At 35.6% G+C, this 23,661-nt stretch overlaps 1 protein-coding gene across 7 annotated transcripts in view; it reads left to right on the top strand.

The window, feature by feature from the left end:
• Positions 1-23,661, top strand: part of LOC105230472 (cadherin-99C) — a 575,298-nt gene that overhangs the window by 538,379 nt on the left and 13,258 nt on the right. For 6 of the 7 annotated variants that reach the window (XM_049448688.1, XM_049448689.1, XM_049448685.1 and 3 more), the window contains 2 exons: positions 4,176-4,355; positions 6,942-7,007. The exons of the other annotated variant lie outside the window; for it this stretch is intronic. In XM_049448688.1, the coding sequence (XP_049304645.1) occupies positions 4,176-4,355; positions 6,942-7,007 (246 nt within the window). The remainder of the gene's footprint in view (positions 1-4,175; positions 4,356-6,941; positions 7,008-23,661) is intronic. 7 annotated transcript variants of the gene reach the window in all.

The following is a 23,661-nucleotide window of genomic DNA, read 5'->3' as shown; positions in this document are numbered from 1 at the left end:
TTTCGAACCGAACACTGATTTTGGTAATAAAATTCAATGATTTGCAAGCGTTGCTCGTTAGTAAGTCTATTCATGATGAAATGTCAAAGCATACTGAGCATCTTTCTCTTTGACACCATGTCTGAAATCCCACGTGATCTGTCAAATACTAATGCATGAAAATCCTAACCTCAAAAAAATCACCCGTTAGTTACCAGTTGCCATTTATTTTTTGTTTATGTATTCATATTTAACAGTTATCAACAGCTTTGTATAGATGCAAAATTTATGCGCGAATTGGAAATATGTTGTTTATGAGCAAACATTACATGTACAGTAACACAATGGTTCAAGCTGCATGCACAAAAGACTTAAACGCCAAACTTGCTAACAAAAAGAATTGATTTCCGTAAATATTTTATGTGAATTTACATAAATAGGGAAATATCTCTATATATTTTTTCTACCAGTTGCTGCCATCTGGTTTTTATTATCATAGCAACTTTGTAGCAGCACGTGCAGTCATGCGCGAAGTGTGGCATTCCACACATAACACTTCGAACCAAATGCAAATTAGTGGGCACTTAAGAATGCGGAATGCAAAGCAGCCAAATAAAAACAGTTAGAATCCTTTCAAACACTTACGTTGTGAGAAAAAAGTAGCCGGAAACTGTAAATAAGACAAAAAATATTTAATTATACATCAGTATTTGTTTTTCTGCCTTCAACGTAATTTAAAGAGGCCAGTCCAGTCCGCGAAACAATTTTCATAAGACTTTTTGTGATGGCCTTCAGCTCCTTCAACGAATTTTTTTTTATCACTTCGATCGACTGAAAACAGGTTCCACGGAGTGGCAATTCCAGTTTGTGGAACAAGTAAAAGACACACGGCGTCAAGTCTGGCGATCTCGGTGGTTTTTGGCTTCAAATTAGGTCACAATCGAGAATGCAAAAGCAGATTTCAACTTCAAAAACATAAAATTTGAGATACTAATTTCGTCGTCTAGTGCTTAATCTGTAATTCTAAGCACCAACAAAGCCAGCAATAATTTCCTCTACGATCGCAACATAGAACCCATTTCGTCTACAAAACTTAATTGGCTTACTTCTCATAACAAATTTATCACTTTTTCCTGCAACTTTGCAACATTTCACAAAAAATGTTCAATAGTAGGCGCTAATCGACTAATGTACCCACTTAAGGCAAATAAGAGATTCTAACAGCCCACTGATAAGTCTTCAAATATAGCAAAATATAACGGATCCAGCAAATGCCTTCACTTTTTTTGAATCAAAGCAAACTCGTTCGGCTAATTGTGTGTTAAATAAGACGCTAATAACCACAGCGGAATAGAAACTAAATCACCACACACACAAACATGTACAGGCACATACAAACACATTCAAAGGACAACCCAAAATGGGAGCAAACATCAAAACAAAATAATAAAATATATAAATATCCATGTACGTCTGTGGCAGTGTATGTGCGTTGCGCCACACGATTCCAATTAATAAATACAGAAATAGACAACACGCACCAAATGCGGTCGCGCTAAAGCTAACAATTCCTGTCTGTCTGGCGCTGTTGTTGTTGCCACTGACATTGTTGTTGTCGCAGATGATGTTATTGTCACTAATGTTTTTGCTGCTACCGACATTCTTGCTATCACTGACCATGTTGTTGTGTCGCGCCACCAAGTCGACGACGGAAGAAACAACAGCAACAACGCCATAACAACACGCACATTTTCATCACACAACAACAACACAAACAAAGTAGCACAGTGACAAAAACTGCAAATCAAAGTTAAGCGACAAAGCGGATGCGTGCTCAAGTCCATGCGCATGCGCGTGCGTGTGTTAGTTCGGCAAGTAATAGCTGCCAAATATCCCCTGAGGCAATGTTAATTTTTTATTTTATTTTTATTTTTTGAAAGTTGCTTGCTTTTTTTCAATATTTCTGTGTGGCTTTGTGGTGTTCCTGGAAATTGTGCCACGATTCGTTGCCAATTAAAATCCTGTCGCTGCTAATACCAACTAGAAGCGACTTGTTTGCCTGTGTTGGCGTTGTTGTTTGTTTGAATTTTCTGTTAATTTTTTTGGTGTTTATATCTATTTTGCTTACCTTTATCGTCTGCGACAACTAGAAATGGGTTAAAGTAGGCAGTTTATGAGGCCATGGTTTTGTGTGTGTGTCTGTTTTTATCTTCTTTCTCTGGATGTATACCATATATATATAAAAATACACCAATATATATAATATAATATATAGTATATGCTTAAACACTTGACATTATTGCATATACAAATATTCCTAGAAGCCTGCGAAGCATCATAGAAATTATAAGTATTTAGCCCTCTTCAAGCGCTTAGGTTGGTCAGCTTAGTTAGAAGGATAGTAAATAGACGAGTTCTTTCCTTTCGCTTTAACTTTATTTCTACACCCGAAGCATTGTGGTCTTAGCAGCTAAGTAGTCTTCCGCCTAAAATTTTCCGTGCAGCAAAATAGAGCTCACTGCAATCTTCATCCACTCAGCTTGCCTTTGGCACATTTGCTGCGTATGTTGGCATTTGCCGGCATTCTTCTAAGCGGCTTTATGGCTATAGCTTGATTTGCTGTTTAATGTGCGCCGAGTGTTGTGGTTCAACACCAAAGGGATCAGTGAAGAAAGTTAGAGAATACCTCGGCAATGACTCCATCAACTAGTATCTGTGTAGTGAAATACGAGGCTGATTTGATAAGTCCGTATCTCTATAGACTTTTTGTTCTCCCTTGAAGTTCAACTGCCTTATTCTAAGATAAAATAGTAGTATAAATATTCTCCAAGCAGTTTTGTTTTCTTTTTTACTTGAATAAGAAATTTTATACCATACCGAATTCGTTCGTTCGTTAATTCGTGTCTTTACTGTGCCGTTATATTGGCAAATTTTCAGCGCTATTCTTCAATAAATTCTCAAATCATTTGAAAATATTTTTAATTACAGCTTTTCGTAAAAATATTTCATTCTCTTGAGTTGCCAACTCAGGTAAAAATTTTGTTTTTATTTTTAAGCAGAGACGCACACCCAAAATCTTTCAAAGATTTGAACCTAATCAATATGAAAGCTAAATTATTATTTGTGGTTACATGCCGCAATTTTCAGAAACGTTGTTCACTTGGAGTTTACTAAGCTAAAAAGTTCTTTCATATATGTTTGCCAGATAAACTTAAAATATTTGTAAAATATTTTCATATATGCATATACGATATTTGCAAAAACAAAATCAATTTTTTCGATATTCACACGCGGATATGACCCCTTAAAAATACACTAATCGCTTTGCAATTCCCTCCACTAAAACATCAAATAAGGCACTGACTTATCAGACGGTCCCTGTACTTACTTAATATATCTACATCAGTTGCAATGACTTTAAATGTGTATATATACAGCCAGCCATATGAACATATACAGCCAGCTTCCTCAAACAACATACATTTGTTGACTTCATTGCTTGCATCTCAAAAACTGCGTCGCACTAACTTCAGCATAACTTATGCGCTTGAAGTTCTAAAGTCCAAACATGTGCCAGAACTTCGCACAGCAAAAGCTCAATATTTGTACTCCCCACTTAAATATTTACGGGCTTTCGCGCCGCACTCCTCAAATGGCTCCATTCGCCTGTGCCCTCGTATAGCCGATACTTTGCCGTACTGCTCTCGTTTACAAATATGGCTAGCCACGCACATTTCACTTGCCATTCAAGCCGAGTTAATTTATGTTAATTGCTGCAATGGCAACATGTAATTTTCCTGCAACTGCTCCACCTGCAATGCATAGTAATATCTTAAGCTTGCGCGCCACTGCGCCATAAGCCTTCAGTTACAATGGCTGTATGTTGCTATTGTTGTAATTGTTCTTGGTGAATGTTGCTGGTGCCGCTGGTGCATGTGTACAACAGTCACTTTACCATTTTTAGACATTTTCCTGTCAGCATCTCGTTCATTACATTCGCTGCGATTTTCTTAAGTGAAATCGTTTTTATTTGCGCAGCATTTTTCTCTTGCAGCCACGCACCAACGAACACACACACGTGAATATCTGTTTTTATGGCATTATTTCTAATATTTCCTCCATTTTTACCTCCATCTCAATACTTTTGTTTAATTCCTTTCATTAACTTTGTTATTATTGTTGTTGTTTCTTTGCAGAGCACTCCGGTTGGCACGACGATCTTCCGCCACATTCAGGCGCTGGACAAGGATGCTGGTGTTAATGGACTCGTCGAGTATTTTATTGTTGAGGGCAACACAAACACAACGGAAGATGAGACAATGACAATTGCCGATGGTTATGGTACATTTGCAATTTCCTTTCCCCATCAAGGGCAGGTGAGTGTTAGGAAATTATTAAAGACGGATGTGCAAACCAATATATGTTTTTCTAGTTACTTTTTAAGAAAGCAAGCATTTATTTGTTATGTATGTACTATGTATACGTTTTTCTGGGGAGATGGACTGAATTTATAATTTTAAATGAATACCTAGAAGTTTTAGGAATATTTCTTAACATATGCCAATTATGCATTGGAGATGTCTATTAGCAACAAACCCTGACATAGCTGTGGTTATGATACCGTTAGTAGTGCTTGTATCAATATCAAAATGTCTATATAACTTACTTGTGTAGCCAGCAGGCTAACAAATGTGTATCGTTTCAAAGAGAAAATAGTTTTTTGGAACCTTTTCTTATCCAACTTGCATCGATTATTGCGATCGTCCAGCTTTTCGGTACTTTTTTTTTATAGTGCGATTAGTCGTTGATTCAAAATACGTCTCTATTCGGACGATTAACTTTGCTCTATCGCTAGATTTGTTTTCAGGAATCATTCTTTCAAGACTTTGGAATGAGAAATAATCACTTGTGACCAATTCCGGAGAAGATAAAAACGTTTTCAAAGAAAGTTCGATGTTAGTTTCAAATATCCATGAACTCCTTAATTATTACATGGTTATGCAAACAAATGTCAAAAATAGTTCTTTGATTAAATCAATCACGGAAGGTGGCCTTCCACTTAGATAGCAGGGCAGAGACCCTGACATTAAACTCATTAACAGTGCTTTCAAGGTTGGTCGTTTCGTTATCAATAGCATCGAATATCTTTGTGACAAGTACAATATTTTTATAAAGAAAGTTACTCTAGAAGTATTCGGCTACTTAAGTGCCACAAAGAGTATGGATATTAATCTACACAATTTAAAAGTAAATCACCTTGCGTTTGATCCAAAATGAGCACAAAAAATATGTATACATAATAAGGTGAACTTAGTAGCCTAAACTCGAATTTTGGGATTGAAATAAATTTGCAACAGTAAAAAAATTTCTTAGGCTATTTTTGTTTTTATGTCTAAACAAAAATCTCATCTACATCTTTCGAATATCGGAAAGATCAGTGAAAGCCATTTTGAAAGAACATTTGGGCCTAAGTAAGGTAAAAGCACGATTGGTACCAAAATCACTCAATGTTTTCGCAAAACGACGCATTAATACTGGCGATAATCTTGAATCTATACTTTTGACCCGAACACAGACTAGCAATCGGCCGAATATCGTGGCAAAGGTGAGCCGAGCAGGTCAAAAATTTAGCTTATGTGGCAGTTTTCTTCGGTAATAAGGGTGTAGTGTACTCCGAATTCCTTCTGACCGACCAAACTGTAAGCAAACAATATTATTTCAGTGTTATTCGCTATTTTCGCGAAGCAATTCGTTAAAAGTGGCCGGAATTATGACCGACAACTCGTGAGTTTTTCGCCAAATTTTTAAATATCGTGCCGCAAACTCCGCTTCCGGCTGACTTAGCTCCGTGTAACTTCTAGTTATTCTGCAGCTCCGGGAATCCGTTTTAAGCCAATTGGAAATATTGAACGTGAATTGCTGCACGCATTGAAGGCTATTCCGAAAATAGAAAGAGTTGTTATTTCGAGGATTGGTAAAAATGTTGGCACAAGTCTATTTGGGCCAAAGGAGATTACTTTTAGGGGAACGCCATAGATTTTAAGGAATAAATTAAGAATTTAAAAACTATGTACAAAGTCTTACTATTTTTTGCTCATAGTAATATATACACCTTCTTACGCTCACTGATCCAAAGTCTTTTATTTACACAACATCAATAAATCACTTTTTAGTACAATCACTTCCATATTAATAGATATTGTCTTAGAATCAATATTGACATTTCCGATCTAAATCACAATAATAATAATGATAATATAATATGAAGCAAATATAAAGATTTCGAATATTTGCAATCAATAAAAGCATATTAACAACAAATTATTTCCAACTAAAACCAAACCCATCTGAGATAAGCCCAAATGCAGCACTGTGGAGGGTAATGCCATGTAAATGCAGGCAATAAATCTTGTCGCATTTATATCGATGAATTCTTGAACAAAAATCAAAAGCACACACCAGCAAATAACAATAACAACACACATGCATATATAAACAATAAAAATAGCTCTACAAATAATTGTATATATACATACCACACATACATACCATTTTAAAATTGTGTTGCATTGGTGGTCTCAATCATTGGCGAATTTATCTACAACTCTGATAGACAATGTGCGCATGCTGTTTTTGTTTAAGCTGCTCCATTGTTGCCTGCGCAAATGTGCACTCAAATATATATGTATATAAAATTTTGGCCTTCCACTGTCATTCTTTGTCAGTAATCGATGCAATCAATCAAATTGCATACCAAAATCACTTAGAGATATGTATAAAAAACAAATATTTGTTACAGGTAGAGTAAAAATGTGTTATACACCCTGCAACACACCTCAAACGCATACATTTTTCATTCGTCAGCCTTTAATATATATATATCAATAAAAATATATCTAAACCAAATAATGCGCTTTTAATGAAAAAATAACAAATACTTATCTACATATTTTTATTCACAGGTGACTGTCGCCAAAACGCTGGATTACGAGAAGGTGCAACGATATTATCTAACAATCGTCGCAGCGGTAAGTTGATTTAATTATAATTTCTTATAAACTTGACGCCACAAATATAAATACAAACTTGTAAACAGGAGGTTAAGTGCAATTCAGAAAATGGTGAAGGCAAAACATTGGCGTTGACAGATAACTGACACAGAACACACAGACGCAGATATACACCCAGGAAAATGCAATCTTAGAGTTTCAGAGGAAAATATTTATGTGACCACCATTTCTCCCTACATACACAACTATATATTTTCCTTGTTAAACACTTAAAGTCACCGCACAACTTTCTTTTTGCGCCATTCTTTCACCAGTTTCCAGCTCAAGCATTCACTTCCTGCACTCCTTTCTGGCTTTCAAAGATTTTTCAGCTCTTTCTATTTTCGCTGCAATTCTGTATTGCACACGGAGACAGCCACGCTGCGCGCTTGCAGCAGAAATTCATAAATCGCTTGCTTTTGGAATGTTAGCGCTTCACTGCTCCGCGTTGCAGCACATTGTATGTGACACCATGTCGCTGTAGAGGCTTTTGTAATCTGATAGCGACAGCTTAGACTGTCAAGTCTGTGGTGAGCCAGCGAACCAAACACGCCATTTCACAAAATCACACGAAAGTACATGCAAGAGTGCAGTGATATCTCTCTGTGTAGACACTTGTAATTTTACAAGCCCTTTTTCATACCTTCAGAATCTTTAACATCGCATTATTGTAAGAATGTCTTACAGCATAACGTAATCGTGTTGAATGCAAATTGCTTCTTTGTTTTATGCATAGTAATCAGCAATGCAGCTCTGATAAATTTATTGATAGAAGTCTGAGAAGAAATATTTAAAGAGGAGTTACTTTTGAAGTGGTTGCAATAATATATTAATCTTAAGCTGCTTCGGTCATCTAACGGGAATTAAGAGAACTTTTTTTTCCTTTTGTTTACCGAAAAGTGATCACTGGAGAAACATTTTAAAATTTCCCGAAAGTATGATTGATCTCAGATTTCCACAATGATGGAGACCGACATTAATTTTTATCTATACATTTGAATTTATTTCAATTTTAAAACATATACTTTGTCAATAGCGACGTTCGACCTCTTCAACTGATTCAAAAATTAAAAAAGTGAAGAATATGGTGTCGTCAGGGAACTGCCAATGAATTATCGGCTTATGAGTTTGACAGGCAAATAAATTTACAATCATCAAAATGAAGGGGAAAAAACGAGCCGAAACCGAAAAAAACGTGCCAAAGCCGCTCAAAAATCACTGAGATGCTCATTGTGTTTTTTCGATATTCGTGGCTTGGTGCATCATGAATTTATTCAGCAGGGACAGATAGGCAATAAGTAGTTCTATTTAGCCGTATTTAGGCGTTTGCGTAAAAACATTCGTCGAAAACACCCGGAATTGTTGAAGAACAATTCATGGATTTACGCGATGATAATGCACCATCGATAGAGCCATGATTCTGACCGAACTTAAAGAAAACAAGTAAGGAAGGGCTAAGTTCGGGTGTCACCGAACATTTTATACTCTCGCATGATAAAGTGATAATCGAGATTTCATTATCCGTCATTTACATTTTTTTATTTTGCTGTAAAATTAATTAGAATTAAATTCTGAGAGATTTGCCGATATTTTTGGTGAAAAATTAGGTTAGGTTAGGTTAGGCACTGTGTTCTTCGTGTTCGATATCAGGGACCTTGAAAAGCTATAGTCCGATCACGACAATTTTTCCACAAGGGATACCTCAGCTCAAATATCGTATTTGTGTAAAGTTTTATTCCGTTATCATCATTGGTTCCTAGTGTATATATTATACAGAGAAGGCATCAGATGGAATTCAAAATAGCGTTATATGGGAAGAAGGCGTGGTTGTGAACCGATTGCACCCATATTCCGTACATATCATCAGAAAATATTATATACCGAATTTCATTGAAATCGGTCGAGTAGTTCCTGAGTTATGGTTTTTGGTCCATAAGTGGGCGACGCCACGCCCATTTTTAATTTTTACAAAAAGCCTGGGTGGAACTTCCTTCTGCCATTTCTTCCGTAAAATTTTGTGTTTCTGACGTTTTTGGTTAGTCGGTTAACGCACTTTTAGTGATTTTCAACATAACCTTTGTATGGGAGGTGGGCGTGGTTATTATCCGATTTCTTCCATTTTTGAACTGTATATGGAAATGCCTGAAGGAAACGATTCTGTAGAGTTTGGTTGACATAGCTATAGTAGTTTCCGAGATATGTACAAAAAACTTAGTAGGGGGCGGGGCCACGCCCACTTTTCCAAAAAAATTCCGTCAAAATATGCCCCTCCCTAATGCGATACTTTGTGCCAAATTTCACTTTAATATCTTTATTTATGGCTTAGTTATGACACTTTATAGGTTTTCGGTTTCCGCCATTTTGTGGGCGTGGCAGTGGGCCGATTTTGCCCATCTTCGAACTTGACCTTCTTATGGAGCTAAGAAATACGTGTACCAAGTTTCATCATGATATCTCAATTTTTACTCAAGTTACAGCTTGCACGGACGGACGGACGGACGGACAGACGGACGGACGGACGGACGGACAGACGGACGGACGGACAGACAGACATCCGGATTTCAACTCTACTCGTTACCCTGATCACTTTGGTATATATAACCCTATATCTGACTCTTTTAGTTTTAGGACTTACAAACAACCGTTATGTGAACAAAACTATAATACTCTCTTTAGCAACTTTGTTGCGAGAGTATAAAAACAAAATGAATGCCATAGAATAACCACAGTATTTACTAGATTTGGTTCCATGTAATTTTTTCTTATTCCCCAAACTGAAATTGCCGATCCGTGGAACCCATCAATATCGCAGTATAAAAGACCTCATAGATACCAAAAATAAATTTAAAAATTAAATTTAAAAAATTATCTCACAAATTTTTCTCAACTTTAAGAAATGACACTATATTTAAGTATTTTCATAATACTACAAAGCAATGCGAATAATATAAAATTCCAAATTGAAAATAAGAGAAGATATAATAAATTAAATTAAATAATTTTATCCTTTAACACTTGCCACTAGTTGTTTAATAATTTTATTAAGTACAAAACTGCTTCACACTTAACGATATTCTACTGAAATCGTCCGCATACAAGTATAAACAAACGCGACATGCAGGTATTCGGTAGTCATTATAACCGTCTAACAATGTCAATACTTAAGTGACAAATAACGACAAAAATTGAATACTAATCAGCCAATATCGAAGACTAAGACGCCTTATAGGAGCCGGTATTATAAAACATAACTTAAGCGGGCAGTTCAATTATGCGACAGCAAGGCGTTAGCGGTGATGGCAACACCGCATCTTATGATGTCGAAGGAATTTGAATGACAGCAATGAACGGAATTTATGTAATTCAATTTACTATTTTTTTCATTCTGTACAAGTGTCTGCAGAGCCTATTACGAGAGATGAGCGGAATACCATTCCACTCGAAAAATCTCGAAGAGACATGTCATTTATGCTGCTTCTGCAACTGCTTCTTGTAACGAAAATCATTTGTGCGCTGGAGCTGGTCAAGTGGCAAGTGCAGCGTGCTTCGAATGGCAGAGATCCGCAGCAAGGCACGAGTATATTAAAATCCAATTAAAATGGTGCGAGTAGCCATTAAGAATGGACGGTTGGTTAGACAAATGTTGGTGCGATGTAAAATATATACGTATTTACATGCTATTTACAAATGTAAATAAGTATGTTTAGACTAGTCATATGTCTGTGTGAAAATCAATTGCAATGTGGGCAGCCGGTCGCAACCCACTTCCTCAAACAGACTGCCAACCAGCGAACGAGTGGGATTATTTATCTCTTTTATATGCACTCAAGTATATATGTGTGTGTGACTCTATACTTGTATTTTATGGTATAACAGCCGTATAACTATATGTAACTAGTGCTCGGTTTGCCAAGTTTATTGGCTGGTTATTAATTATTTTTTATTTAATTCTTAAATTTCATTATACCCATTACTTGCACGTGTAGTGAGATTATGACTTTGTGCAAATAACGGTGATTTGTGGTGACGTACGGAAGGTGTATTGTTCTGACTATGATTATATGAATGTCAGAATAATTAGAATAAAGCATTTCGCTTCCGCATGCCGACTTGTTTATGCATTTAATTGATATTTCATGACAAGTTTGTATAAAAATAACAGCAGTGAGCAGTTTTCTAAGTCTAGTAAAGTGAAATGTTTCAATAAAAATAAGAAAAATTTAACTTCGGCTACAAAATGTTCTATGGATATTAGTAGTGAATAAAAAAAATTAACTTGATTTTGGTCGATCAGTTTGTATAAAAACGGCAGCAGTGGGCAGTTTTCTAAGTGAAGTAAAGTGAAACGATTCAATAAAAATAAGAAAAAATTAACTTCGGCTACAAAACATTCTCGGCTAAAAGTTGTCTAAATTAGTCTTTGACCTTATGAAGTCTCCTGAAACCGATTATGATTGAGGTCCTCTATCTTTATACTGAAATTATCGATTAATCTGTAAGATATCACAACGATATTTGGAGGCTATTTTCCTGCTGATTTGGCGTATGGTATAAAAAATTGATTGCTTCTAAACTCCCTCTAACCCCTATGTACCTGATACATAATTTTCGATCATTTGGTTGATTTTATACCAAATTGATCAAAATAAGTGATATTTCAATTATTATTTTTAGTGAAGCAGCAAAATGTGTCAAATCGGTCCAAACCGTAGTCAATTCCCCACTAGCTTAAGTTTAAGATTTAAAAAAATATGCGAACTAACTAAGATAAAACCGGCTTATAGACTTATGCCAAGTTCTTTTCTCATCATTTTGATCAAAAAACTATTTCAAATACCTTGAAACACATACATTGGGTACAATTTAGCGATATTGCTGCATGTTCTATGCCTCCAAAAATACTTACAAACAAGTTCCGATGCATTTATTTTCCTGCAATTGCACAACAGCTGGCTGTCTATGAGATATTAGCTTCTCAATACATACTTTGTTGAAAAATTTTTATTTTCAAAAAACTAGCACACAAAGTTTGCATTGAAAATCGGCAATTCGAGCAGCGATAAATTGCGCTTTTCGGGCGTATAAATTCACATTAATTACAACAAATTATGTTATTGTCTGTGCGCGATCTTATTTCGTTTAAGCGGCAGCACAAAAATTTTTCATAAGGTTGCTTGCCATATTTTTGGCAACTCCGTGTGTGAATAATTGGAAAATTTGCATTTTTGGTTTTAGAAAAAAAATTAACAAAAATTATTGGGCTTAAATGTCGAGCATAAAGATAGAAACTGTATGTAGTGGCGTTGCCAGATTTGTAAAAAAAAAGCTGTATGCTAATGGGTGCGCAATTTTTAGGCAATCAAATAAGTACGATTACTTGGTTTAACGTATTTCTAAAATTGTGTGGTTGGCTGGCGTAACTTTTCGTGTGCTGAAAATATTTTTTTTTGTTTTTTTGCCTTATTGAGCGGCAAGGTCTTAATCGCAATCTAGATCTGATGTGTAGAAACATTGTTATGTTTTTCTCTTGCGATTTTTGTATTTTTATATTTTTTCCAATATCATTGCCAGTAGCCACCGCGTTTGCTCTGCTGTCAGTGTTTACAGCGTTATTTGGTATGCGCACGCGCACAAGAATTTCAACGAGATCGATAAGCGGATTGCTGGACTCAATGGGCATAATAAAATAATGCCGAAAACTTATTCTGATTATAAATGAAGTAAAAAATTTGGCAATTGGATTAGTGCTAATAACGCATGCCAACCATGGTAAAGAATTATAATGAAGCACACATACAAACAAACACATATGTAAACATAAAATATACATATTTCCACATTAGCAGCGACTTCAAGCTTATTCTTTGCATTTATTCAATTTTATCTTAACATATTTACACAAAGCTTGTCGCTATCAGTCAATGAGTTATGGTAGCCATGTTCCGCTCGCTGTGAATTCCACTCGGTGGGTGTATGATACCCGCGCAATACCTGAAAGCAGAAACTGAGAAATACAAATATAATTTTTCAAATAGCAGATACGCGTTTGAGATTGGCTTTTGTCAGGTTTAAGCTAGATTTTCTGCAAATGCTAGTACAATATGCCAAAAGAATATATTTAAACAAGTTTCTCGATCGCTCAATTGATATGGAGCTACATGTGCGCATGTCCAATTGCGAAAATTTGCATGCATATCTAGTTGAACATGTGTATCTGGCATAATAGAATTATAAGATACATTTCCAGTCATAAATGTAGCATTGTGTTGAAATGTTTTGCGCATTTCATAAATATTAGAAACTGAAGTAAGTTTTTCTTAGTAAAAACTTAATTATATGAGTATTTACTCTTTGCCGAAATAAAACTTCCTGATTTTACTACCTTTTCCATTTTGCCGAAAATATAAGTATCATTACTTAATGTGATTACAAGCTCTTAACAAAAAAAAAATTATTCGTCTTAAGATTTAACCTCAAATTTCCTCATATCGTAGAAGACTCAATTATTTAACTTCAACTGATTTCAATATAAATGCATGTATTTATGTTTAAGAGTTCTGATTGCCTCGAAAAATGCCAACAAGTTACGCTTCATTAGTGCAAATACGTGTTGGCCCAGCGGCAGAAAGGGTAATTGAACTACCAAATACGCGAAAAAACGAACCAACAAAAATACAAAAACAAAAGAGTAACGGCATGCAAAACACATGTACACACATTGACAACCCTGCTATTGTCCATTCGAACTGACACTTCCGAGCGACTATGATTATTTGTTTTAATGATGGCATAATTGAGAGCCATTTGAAGACTATTTGCCATTATTTACCAAAGCATCGAGCGCCGAACGTCAAGCGTCAAAATCGCAGGCGTCGTGAAAGGCCTGAGAAATTGAACAATTCAGCGATGGCTCCAGCGTGTTGGCTGCTTGGTGTTGCCGTTAATGATTGTGTGGCCACTATTTTTTTTTGTATTTTGGTTTGCTGCTGACGCCGATAATGTGACGCTGTGGGCATGTCAGGAACTCCAACATCAGCGTGTCCATGTAAATGTCAAATTTTGGGTAGGAGGGGCACAAAAAGCTGCATATTTCTTTAATGTCAGTAAAATACACAACAACTACAGCGTGACATAAAGGAAAATGTCAAATTTCATGTGTGGGTTTTGCATCACACTTCAGCGCTCGGGCCAAGTGGGCCGTAGCGTGCCAAATCTCCGATAAACCAATCTCAGACTGTCAAGACTGTATATTGGCATGGCTTTTTGCTTTTTCTATCTATAAATATTGACTGCTCATCGATGTGTGTGTATTTATGTTTATACAATTGGGTTGTTTAAACAAGTTTCTGCCGTTGCTCATAAGTTTGTGCCGCTTTGATGAGTTATCGGCAAATTTATTCGCGCTAACTGTATCTTATATCTTCCTGTTTGATAGATTGTGGTCTTAATTTACAAGTGTTGCTAATTCTCAAACGAGTTTGATTTAATATTCAATCGACACGCGCCGTATACACGTACAAACACTATCGATTATGTGGTTTGTGTACTCTCTAGCATTTTACGATACAAGTCATTGCACTGTGGTTTTATTGGAATGTTTGTAATATTTTCCCATATTCATGGAGAAAAGTGTCTGTAAGGCTGTGAAAAACCTAGAGGTGGGAATTTTCAGATGATTTTGATAATTTTTTTATATATAACGAAAATATCGAAATTGTAGTTTTTTTGCATTAAGAATAGGAAGCGCTCATGGAAGCCAAATATCGAAGAGAGATCAAAACAGGCATCAATTACCTTCTACTACTGTAGAGAAGCCATTGGCAAAGGGTGGGGTCACTCACCGAAAATGGTCTTCTGGCTATACGACAACATAGTCAAACCCATTATGATGTATTTATATGATGGAGGATACTAGAAAAAAAACAACCTTGCAAAAAAAATCGAGGGCGCCCATCCGCATGTGTGGTGCACTAAGGTCCACTGTGCAAATTTGTATTGGCTACTAGGTGTTTTGCTAATTATAAGTTCAAAGCTAGGAGTCCTTCCTTTCTATGACTTCACAAGCGACTACATAAAGCCGTCCATGTACGATCTCTCTAATCAGCCACCTAACCTAACCTAAATAAGGGAGTAAGCAAAATTAAGCGAGGTTTTGTGCTGGTCACATCTCAAATTTGCTTTTTAATTGGTATCATAGAAAACCAATTTGCAATTATACATCTTGTCTATTTATTAATAAAGTTAAAGAAAAATTTGTAACCTGAAAGTTTTGTCGTAATTATTTACCGTATTAATTCGTTACCCTTCAATTTTTACCAGAACTCTATGTTTGATGATCTACCTTTCTCAGTATTAGGTCTGTGTCCTAATTAAAATGTCCAAGCTTTGCCTAAAGGTATGCATCTTTTTTTCTTATACGAATCCTGAACCAAATTCTATCAATATATAGAACGATATTGAAACTATCATCTTAAACTCTTGTGTACACTTCCTATCGGATATTAAAATATTAAGAAGGTATGCATAAATATATTTTGATATGAAGCATCAAAAGGAATACCTTGTAATATACTATATGTATATATAGTATACGTATTTGTATTTTTCTTGACAAGATTTTTTAAAAAACAGCATTGTTGTGCTCTTACTTTTCTACATACTGCTGTTTGTCATGTCTACCAGGTGTACGAGCCATTGTGTCCGCTATGACCTGTGACTCCAATTTTCATGTTCAACAATTTTTGATTTGATTCACGAGCTGCTGCTGTGGCCGCCGCTGAAGCTGAAGTTGTTGTTACGAGTACAATTTTTTGTTGCTACATTTTTGAAGTTGTAAATATACATATATGTATTTCTTTTTATTAGTAACCTAACAGTATACTAAACAATCCCATGAATAACAAAAGCAACAACAAACTGTAAGACAATGAAAAACCCTTAACAAAAGAGGCGAACATGTGTTGTACTACAACAATATTATTGATTTCTTGCTCTCATAATTCTTTATTTGTTTATAAACTTTGTTGTTTGCATGCTTGAAGTGCAATGGCATTTTTGTGGCATTAAGTCAAGTTGTTGAGACTACTTGTTGCTGCTCACAGCCAACTGCTGCTAGCTAGCCTTAGCTGTGCCTCAACATATGCGAAGGGCAAACAAAATTCACAGCCGTTTTTTGTAAATTTTTGGCACGAAATTATTGTCGTTGTTGCTTATGGAGCGCGGTAGTTCGCGTAGTATTGTACGTTTATTGGTTGCTTATCGAATTTCCACTGTTATTTTATTTTGCTGCGAACTATTTACATGCTTACATTTTTGAATCCACTTTTCGTGTACTCATGGACCACACATGCGTTCTTTGAATGCATAGCCGCGGCGCATGAGTAGCACTTACGTAATAATCTGCAAAATTGTTGCATAAACATTTCACAATTCGCAAAAGCGCCAGTAGCAAGTGGCAAGATGATAAGATCTGCTCCGAAACGCTTTGCGACTTCATTAAACTCTTAAATAAGTAAAAATCCGTACAAGTCCCGGCAAACCAAAAAATAGATTAAAAAAAACTGAAGAATAAGTGGAAAAATAGTTCACTGCCTGCCACACGCCAATTTGCAAGTTGCAGCTTGCCAAACGACGCGCCAACAGCAATCGCGCGGCAAAGCGTCCAACCTGGCAGTCAGCGCGGCAGCTATCCAATATCAGCGCCCCGAGCAGCCTGGACGCCACGATGCCAACAACAAGACGCACAGCGTGTCGATAGCTGCCACATTGACGCTTCGTCGCGTAACGCTAAGCCAGCGGGTGCGCAACACCAATTGCCGAGCTGGCACTCTTGCTTTCTGCGCTGCTGTGCGGCTGTGTTGCATGGCTACTTGAGTAGTTCGCGCTAATCAACAGCAGCGTCATCACCATCACCACAGCGCCAAGCACCAAACACGGAGCACCAGCCAGTCAGCGTTTGCAACCACATACACACTCTCTTGCAACAGCGCAATACCACCGCCTTCTACGCCACATTGAGGCACTCATCAAGTTTTGCTGTGGGTCATGTTGCAATCATAACACGGCGACTAAGTACGTGCACCGCACACATACACACAAAAGTTGCTCGCACATTGCAGGTACTCATACCTTGTGTGGCATGGTGCATATTTTTGCGCAACATGCCACACGTACAAAATATGAGCGAAAAAAAGAAAATTCTTTGCAGATTTTCATAATCTGCTTTCCGTTGGGCCTCGTTTGCCACTTCAACCGCCTGTCAGCCGTGGAATGGTCTCTTTTGCGGGCGAACTGCGCAATATTTTGTGATTTTCTTCAACTTTTTTTTTTTTATTTTTGCTCATAAATTTATTGATCAGATTTTTCTTCTTGTCGGTATTACCAATAACAGCAACAACATATTTTTGCCACAGTCATTATTGCTGCCGTTGCACGTGAATACTTCGCTGAGTTTTGGTAAGGCTATTTCGCTTCAATTGATTTTTGTGTCTCCTTTAAACGTTTCAAGCGTCAATGGTGCTTTTCCAGCAATATTTTTGGTCTAATGTATGACTTTTTGCTTATTTTGGACTTTAACCATTATTATGCGGTTTTTGTATTGAAATTTTTTGCCTCTGTCTCAGTGTGAAATGTAACCAAACAAGTTATGGCAGTGGTGTCGTCTTTTCAGGTGAATTTCAGTAAAATTCTTAATTCATCTTTCTTGTAAAGTATGGTCCGTCGAAAGCATGCCCGACGATTGGACGATTTAAGTCTGATCTCTCCAATCCACAAAAGAGGATATCCCACAATCTGCGCCAACTACCTTGAAATAAGCCTCCTCAACAACGCATAAAGGGTTTAAATCTTGGAAAATACTCATGACAATAGGATCGACCCACAGCACCTCTTGGTAGAATTCAAAGCTGCTTTTGACAGCTCGAAAAATAGCTGCATTTATGCCGCGATGTCTGAATTTTGTATCCCAGCTAAACTAATACAGCAATTCCAAAAGCTCCGTCAGGATCGGGCAGAATCTCCCCAAACCTTTCGATACCAAACGAGGTTTCATACAAGGCGACTCCCTATCTTGCGACTTCTTTAATCTCTTCTGGAAAAAATAATTCGAAAACCTAACAATCTTCTATAAGAGTGTACAGGGTGATAATTTAGCTAAAACACGTGATGATGAGCGTATGAGAAGGAATATTAGATCTTATGTTATGAGGTGAAACTGATTTAATCGAAAAATTAATACTCAATGAAAGTGCCAAAATAAGTCGGAAGATATTGTATTATAATTAAATACAGCGGAATGTAATAAATTCTTGCATAATATTATTATATAAATTAAATTATAAAAGCTCATTTCATTCAAGTATATTTTTTAATCCGAAAATCGAGTTCGAAAGAAAGAAATATGTAAAATTAACCTTTCATATGTAGGAAGTATTTCTCCGAAATTTTTTGCATTTAAATTTACTAAAAAATGGCAAAAAATTCACTAACCCATATTATTTTGAGATTCTGAGGAATTAAATAGTTATACTCAGTTTTTCCAAATCACTTTAAATTAAGTGGAATGCATTCAAAAGTTACTCATACCACCCGTTGCACCCAGTATGAAACATATTAATTTTATGAAGTTGAAATATTACCTTGATAATTTTGTATTTCGCATGAACATACTGATGTGAGATCATCGAAATAATCTCAACATTTATTTATAGTCATCTTTACATCATTTACTGAACTCATAGAAGACCATCAACGTAATAAATTTCTAAAGAACACAACACAATATAGTACCTCAGCCGAAATTAACTGAAGGCTTACCATATTTAGAGAACCAAACGCTGTTGAATTTAATGGTGAAGATTAAGGAGCTGAAAACATAATTTTTTTGAAGAATATTTTCTAATAAAGAAATAGTCTAATAATCTAATAATAAAAAATAATAATAGAAAAAAATCTTCAAAAAAAGTACATTTATAGCTTTTTTATTTTAATCATTAAATTTTGTTTATAAATATCTAAAGCAAAATTAAGGCCATTCGTAATTTATTATACTCATAGCCTGAATATGGTGCTCATAACCTATTAATCTAGTGAGCTCTTTTTCAATTTGCTAAGAATATCTGTATGTATTTATATACATAATTACTATATATAATAGATACAAGTGTATATGTGGAGGGAATATTATTAATTAATATATTTTATTATCTCCCAACTCTGGCTAATTGATTTCGAAGACTACTGCTGTGTAGCAAACACATTTATATATTTATCTATGCATGTGTATGTGTCTATATATGTATGGTTGTATACATACTCCAAGCAATAAACTATTTCACTGCTCGCTGCGATAATTGCAGCTAATGGCTTCAGATATGCCTTTTATGGCATTACAAAAACATATTACAAACTTATTTCTAATAATGCAGAAAAGAGCACAAAATCGCAGTTATTTAACCTGTATTACCAGAAAATTTACGACAACAACAAACAATTATTTGCAAAGAATTTTAATTGCGAAATCGCCAACAAGTGTTGCCGCAGCATGCAATCGCTAACGAAAAATCAAGCTGCGATAAAATGCAACAACAAAAAACAAGCACAGAAACGTTACTATCAGCAGAGGCATCTGGTGTTATTTATGCACACCCACTTCCGAGATAGTGGGACGACCAGTTTTTATAAAAAAAAATAAAATAACATAAATATAAATATATGTGCACATGTATAGGTGTGTGTGTATGCTCATGCGCATTGTACTCTTATCTCCAACGCGAAATTGAGAAATCTGCCTTAAATGGCATGCGAATAGGCGGTAAATATTTTCGTGTGCTTGCCATATGAATAATTTTCCGCAACACCTGCTGAAAAATGCAAATTTATTTGGCAAAAATATTTAGCAGCCGCCTGCCTGCCTTCCAAATTGAAAACGCAGCTTTTCGCTACGCTTAAAATATTTATTTTTTCTTCATTTTTCCAGCTGCCATTTAATATTTGTGATTTGCGAAACTTTTTCGCGCGTAACTGTTCATTTATTGTTGCTGTAACCCATGCGTTGGCGTGTTTATGGCGTGTACGCGTTGTTGTTTTTGGATAGGCGGATTTTGCGTGTTAATTAGAAACGCAAACGCGTCGTGCGCATGAAGTTGGAAAACCAAAGAATAAAAATTAAAACAAAATATTATTTTTCTTTGTTGTTTTTATGTTGCAATTTAGCCAACAAGCAAGTCGTGGGTGTCCATTGTTAACACTTGTGCCATACGTGGGGTGTTAATTAAAGAACCGATTTGGCCGACTTGTACTCAAAGCAATTATTTTGCACTTAATATGTATTTATGGCGTTAATATATGTTTCTTAAACCGCTTACAATGGCAATTATTGCTAATTGTGTTATTAGCAAAATATTTATTGACATCAATAAACATTCGAGTTAGTTGTATATTTTAAAATCAATAATTGTCAATTGAATAAGTTTTTAAATTAGTTTTAGTTGATAATTATTTATATTTAACAATGCTAAGAATTAATTAATTTTGAATAATCCAGTGAATAAAAAAATTTGGAATTCATGAAGTAATTTTATTAGTAGCGGAATGAGAATCTCATGGTTTTGCAATTATTGAATATTCAAACAAAATAAAGAAAAATTTATTCTCTGAGTAATGATTAACGGCAAATTAAATACAGTTATTTTTAGTAAATTTAATATGAAATATTTTTATTTTCTTTTTTTATTTATTTTTTTTTGTTTAAAATATTTTGTCAAATTCAAAAATATTAACAGTATTTCAAAAATATTAACAGTATTTTATTAAAAATGTAAAAAATAAAAAAAAAACTTTTATGGCATCACATACATAGCCTGCTATATATATTTCTGGCCTAGGCAACACTTAGTGTTGCCGGGTACAATCTGACATTTCCATTGGAAATTCTGACATTTTTTAGCATAAAATCACTCAGAACGTTTTGTCATTTAATCGTGAATTGTTTTATTTACAGGGAATTAAAAAAATAATCTCGGCCAAAAAATGGAATTAACTCGTGAACATTTTCGTGCGAACATTTTTCACAACTCTCGATGTGGATTATCACGACAAGAGTGCATCGATGAACTAAATGTATGGCTATAAAGCACCATCCTATAGCACTGTGAAAAACTATTACAATCAATCGTGGCCGACTGTCACTCATAGACGAATTCCGTGAAGGTCGTCCAAAAACAGCCGTTGTGCCAGAAAACATCGATCAGGTACGTGAACTGATAATGCAAGACCGTCATGTAACATACCTTCAGATAGAGGCATGCCTATGCATTTCTCCCACCAGCATACATTCGATATTGCATGAACACCTGGCCGTAAAAAAGGTTTGTTCTCGTTGGATCCCGCACAATTTGACAATCGCTAAAAAAAAGGCTCGTGTGGATTGGTGTAAAGAAATGCTGAAAAAATACGATCGCGGTGCTTCAAAAGACGTTCATAAGATCGTCACAGGTGACGAATCATGGATCTATGCGTATGAGCCCGAAACAAAACAGCAATCGACCGTGTGGGTCTTCCAAGACGAGCCGAATCCAACGAAAGTTGTTCGTGGAAGAAGCACTTCGAAGCAAATGGTCGCCTGTTTCTTCGGCAAAACTGGTCATGTGGCGACTGTTCCGCTTGAGCAACGTAGGACGGTCAATTCTGAGTGGTACACCACCATTTGTTTGCCTGAAGTCTTCGGAGAAATTCGAAAAACGAACAAGAGAAGACGAATCATTGTGCACCATGACAATGCGAGCTCTTACACATCGGCTCAAACCCACACATCCCACACATCAAGAAAATAATGCGTGGTCAACGATTTTCGTCGCCAGAAGATGCTGTTGAAGCATTCAAAAACCATGTTTTGGAGGTGTCTCAATCGGAGTGGAAAAAGTGCTTCGAAAATTGGTTTGAGCGCATGCAAAAGTGTATAAATCTTGATGGAGAATATTTTGAAAAACAATAAAACCATTTTCGTTGATAAATATTCCTATTTTCATTATTAGGCCAGAAATATATATAGCAGCCCTCGTATTAGTTTTGATTATGATAAAAAAACATTATATTTTCTGCGTTTATAATATCTTTTGTGGGCAACTAGAAATTTCTAATTTGAAATTTTCACCTTGATCCCACAAAAGATCAAGGCTATGTATTTTTTTTCTTCAAATAATAACAAATCTGAGTCTGTCAAATTTGGCGATAGTTGTAGCCAATCGATCGAGACATTTTTTGTTGCAGCAACCGCATAAATTAGTACTCATCTAATTGAAACCTGTTGCAACTAATGCAGAAAATGACTTAATTTTAGATCCGAATAAAACTGAAAAACTGGCAACCCAAGCTCCTCCCCTAACCACCTACTTAACTTGTTTAATGCTCTAGCCACAGTCAATTGTTGCTATTTCTATAGAAAAAATCAACAAACTTGATTCACCAGTTCTTAAACCGTTATAAAATTATATTAAAAAACATTTAATAAACAATTCTTATTACAATAACACCAACACACAACACGTTTCGCGTGTCCATTAAACAAGTCAAGCGCAAAATTCTGAAGACTTAAGACACAAACTTGAATGGCAGTGAACAAAGAAAGCAACAGGCAAGCGAACATATTCATGTACGGCATAGTCTTACAGAAAAGGCATTAAATGAGATAAAAAATTTCAAAAATTAAAACAATACAATGCAAACATGAGAACAGCACACGAGCATAAATAAATAAATATACATACATACAAATAAATATATATGGTTATAAATCAATAAATGCCACATCCGCCACCTGTCTATACGCCACAAGCTCATTTATTAGAGCTTTCAAAAGCCCAAATGATTGCTAGGTCCATAATGAAGCGGCCTGTCCAATCTGCAGAGCCACATATAGTGACAGCCACAATGGAGCGCGGCAGCATCATTAAGGTAATGCTGACAAATGCGTGTTGGATGGCTTTCAATTGTGTGAAATGCACACGCAGATGATGAACACACACCATGTATTTTTATTATAAGTGTGAAGTGATTTTTCAAAGATTTTGTGCTTTGACTTGCCTTTTGTAAATTTGAACTTTTTACACATAAATATGTTCATATGTATTTTTTTTTTTTGAATTTCTGTTGGCAGCTAAATTATTATTTGCCAAAGTGAGTGTTCTTTGTAAGTTAAATAACACATTTAGACATAAATTTGAACGTTTACTCAAGTACTGTGTTGTTGTGAGGCGCTGTTGAGATTTAACTTAATGAAATGGAAAAGAATTGAAACTTTACTAATGGCAGTGCCATTAGGTGAACCACAAATTATTTGTGCTGAGTTCATTTTATAATTGTTTTCTACGCAATTATTTGTTAAGATGTTTGAGGAGTACATTTTTTTTAATTTTAAATAATTTTTTATCTTTGTGTTTATATTTTAAATACTAAAGAGCGGATTTTATAGTTGCTTGGCAAATATTTCTCTTCAGTTTTTCTTCTTATAGTCTGAAATGGATGACTGTATTCTTCGAAACAGATCACCGAGGTAATGTTACTCTAGGTAGTATTTATTGATTCTGAGTGTAAAATAGTATGGAGAAATATAGCAGGAATGGCAAATTTAAAAAAT

This window comes from Bactrocera dorsalis, chromosome 2, assembly GCF_023373825.1.
Source record: "Bactrocera dorsalis isolate Fly_Bdor chromosome 2, ASM2337382v1, whole genome shotgun sequence".
In the NCBI taxonomy this organism is placed as follows: domain Eukaryota; kingdom Metazoa; phylum Arthropoda; class Insecta; order Diptera; family Tephritidae; genus Bactrocera; species Bactrocera dorsalis.
Note: the sequence above shows the minus strand (reverse complement) of the source record. Positions and strands in the feature narration are given on the sequence as shown.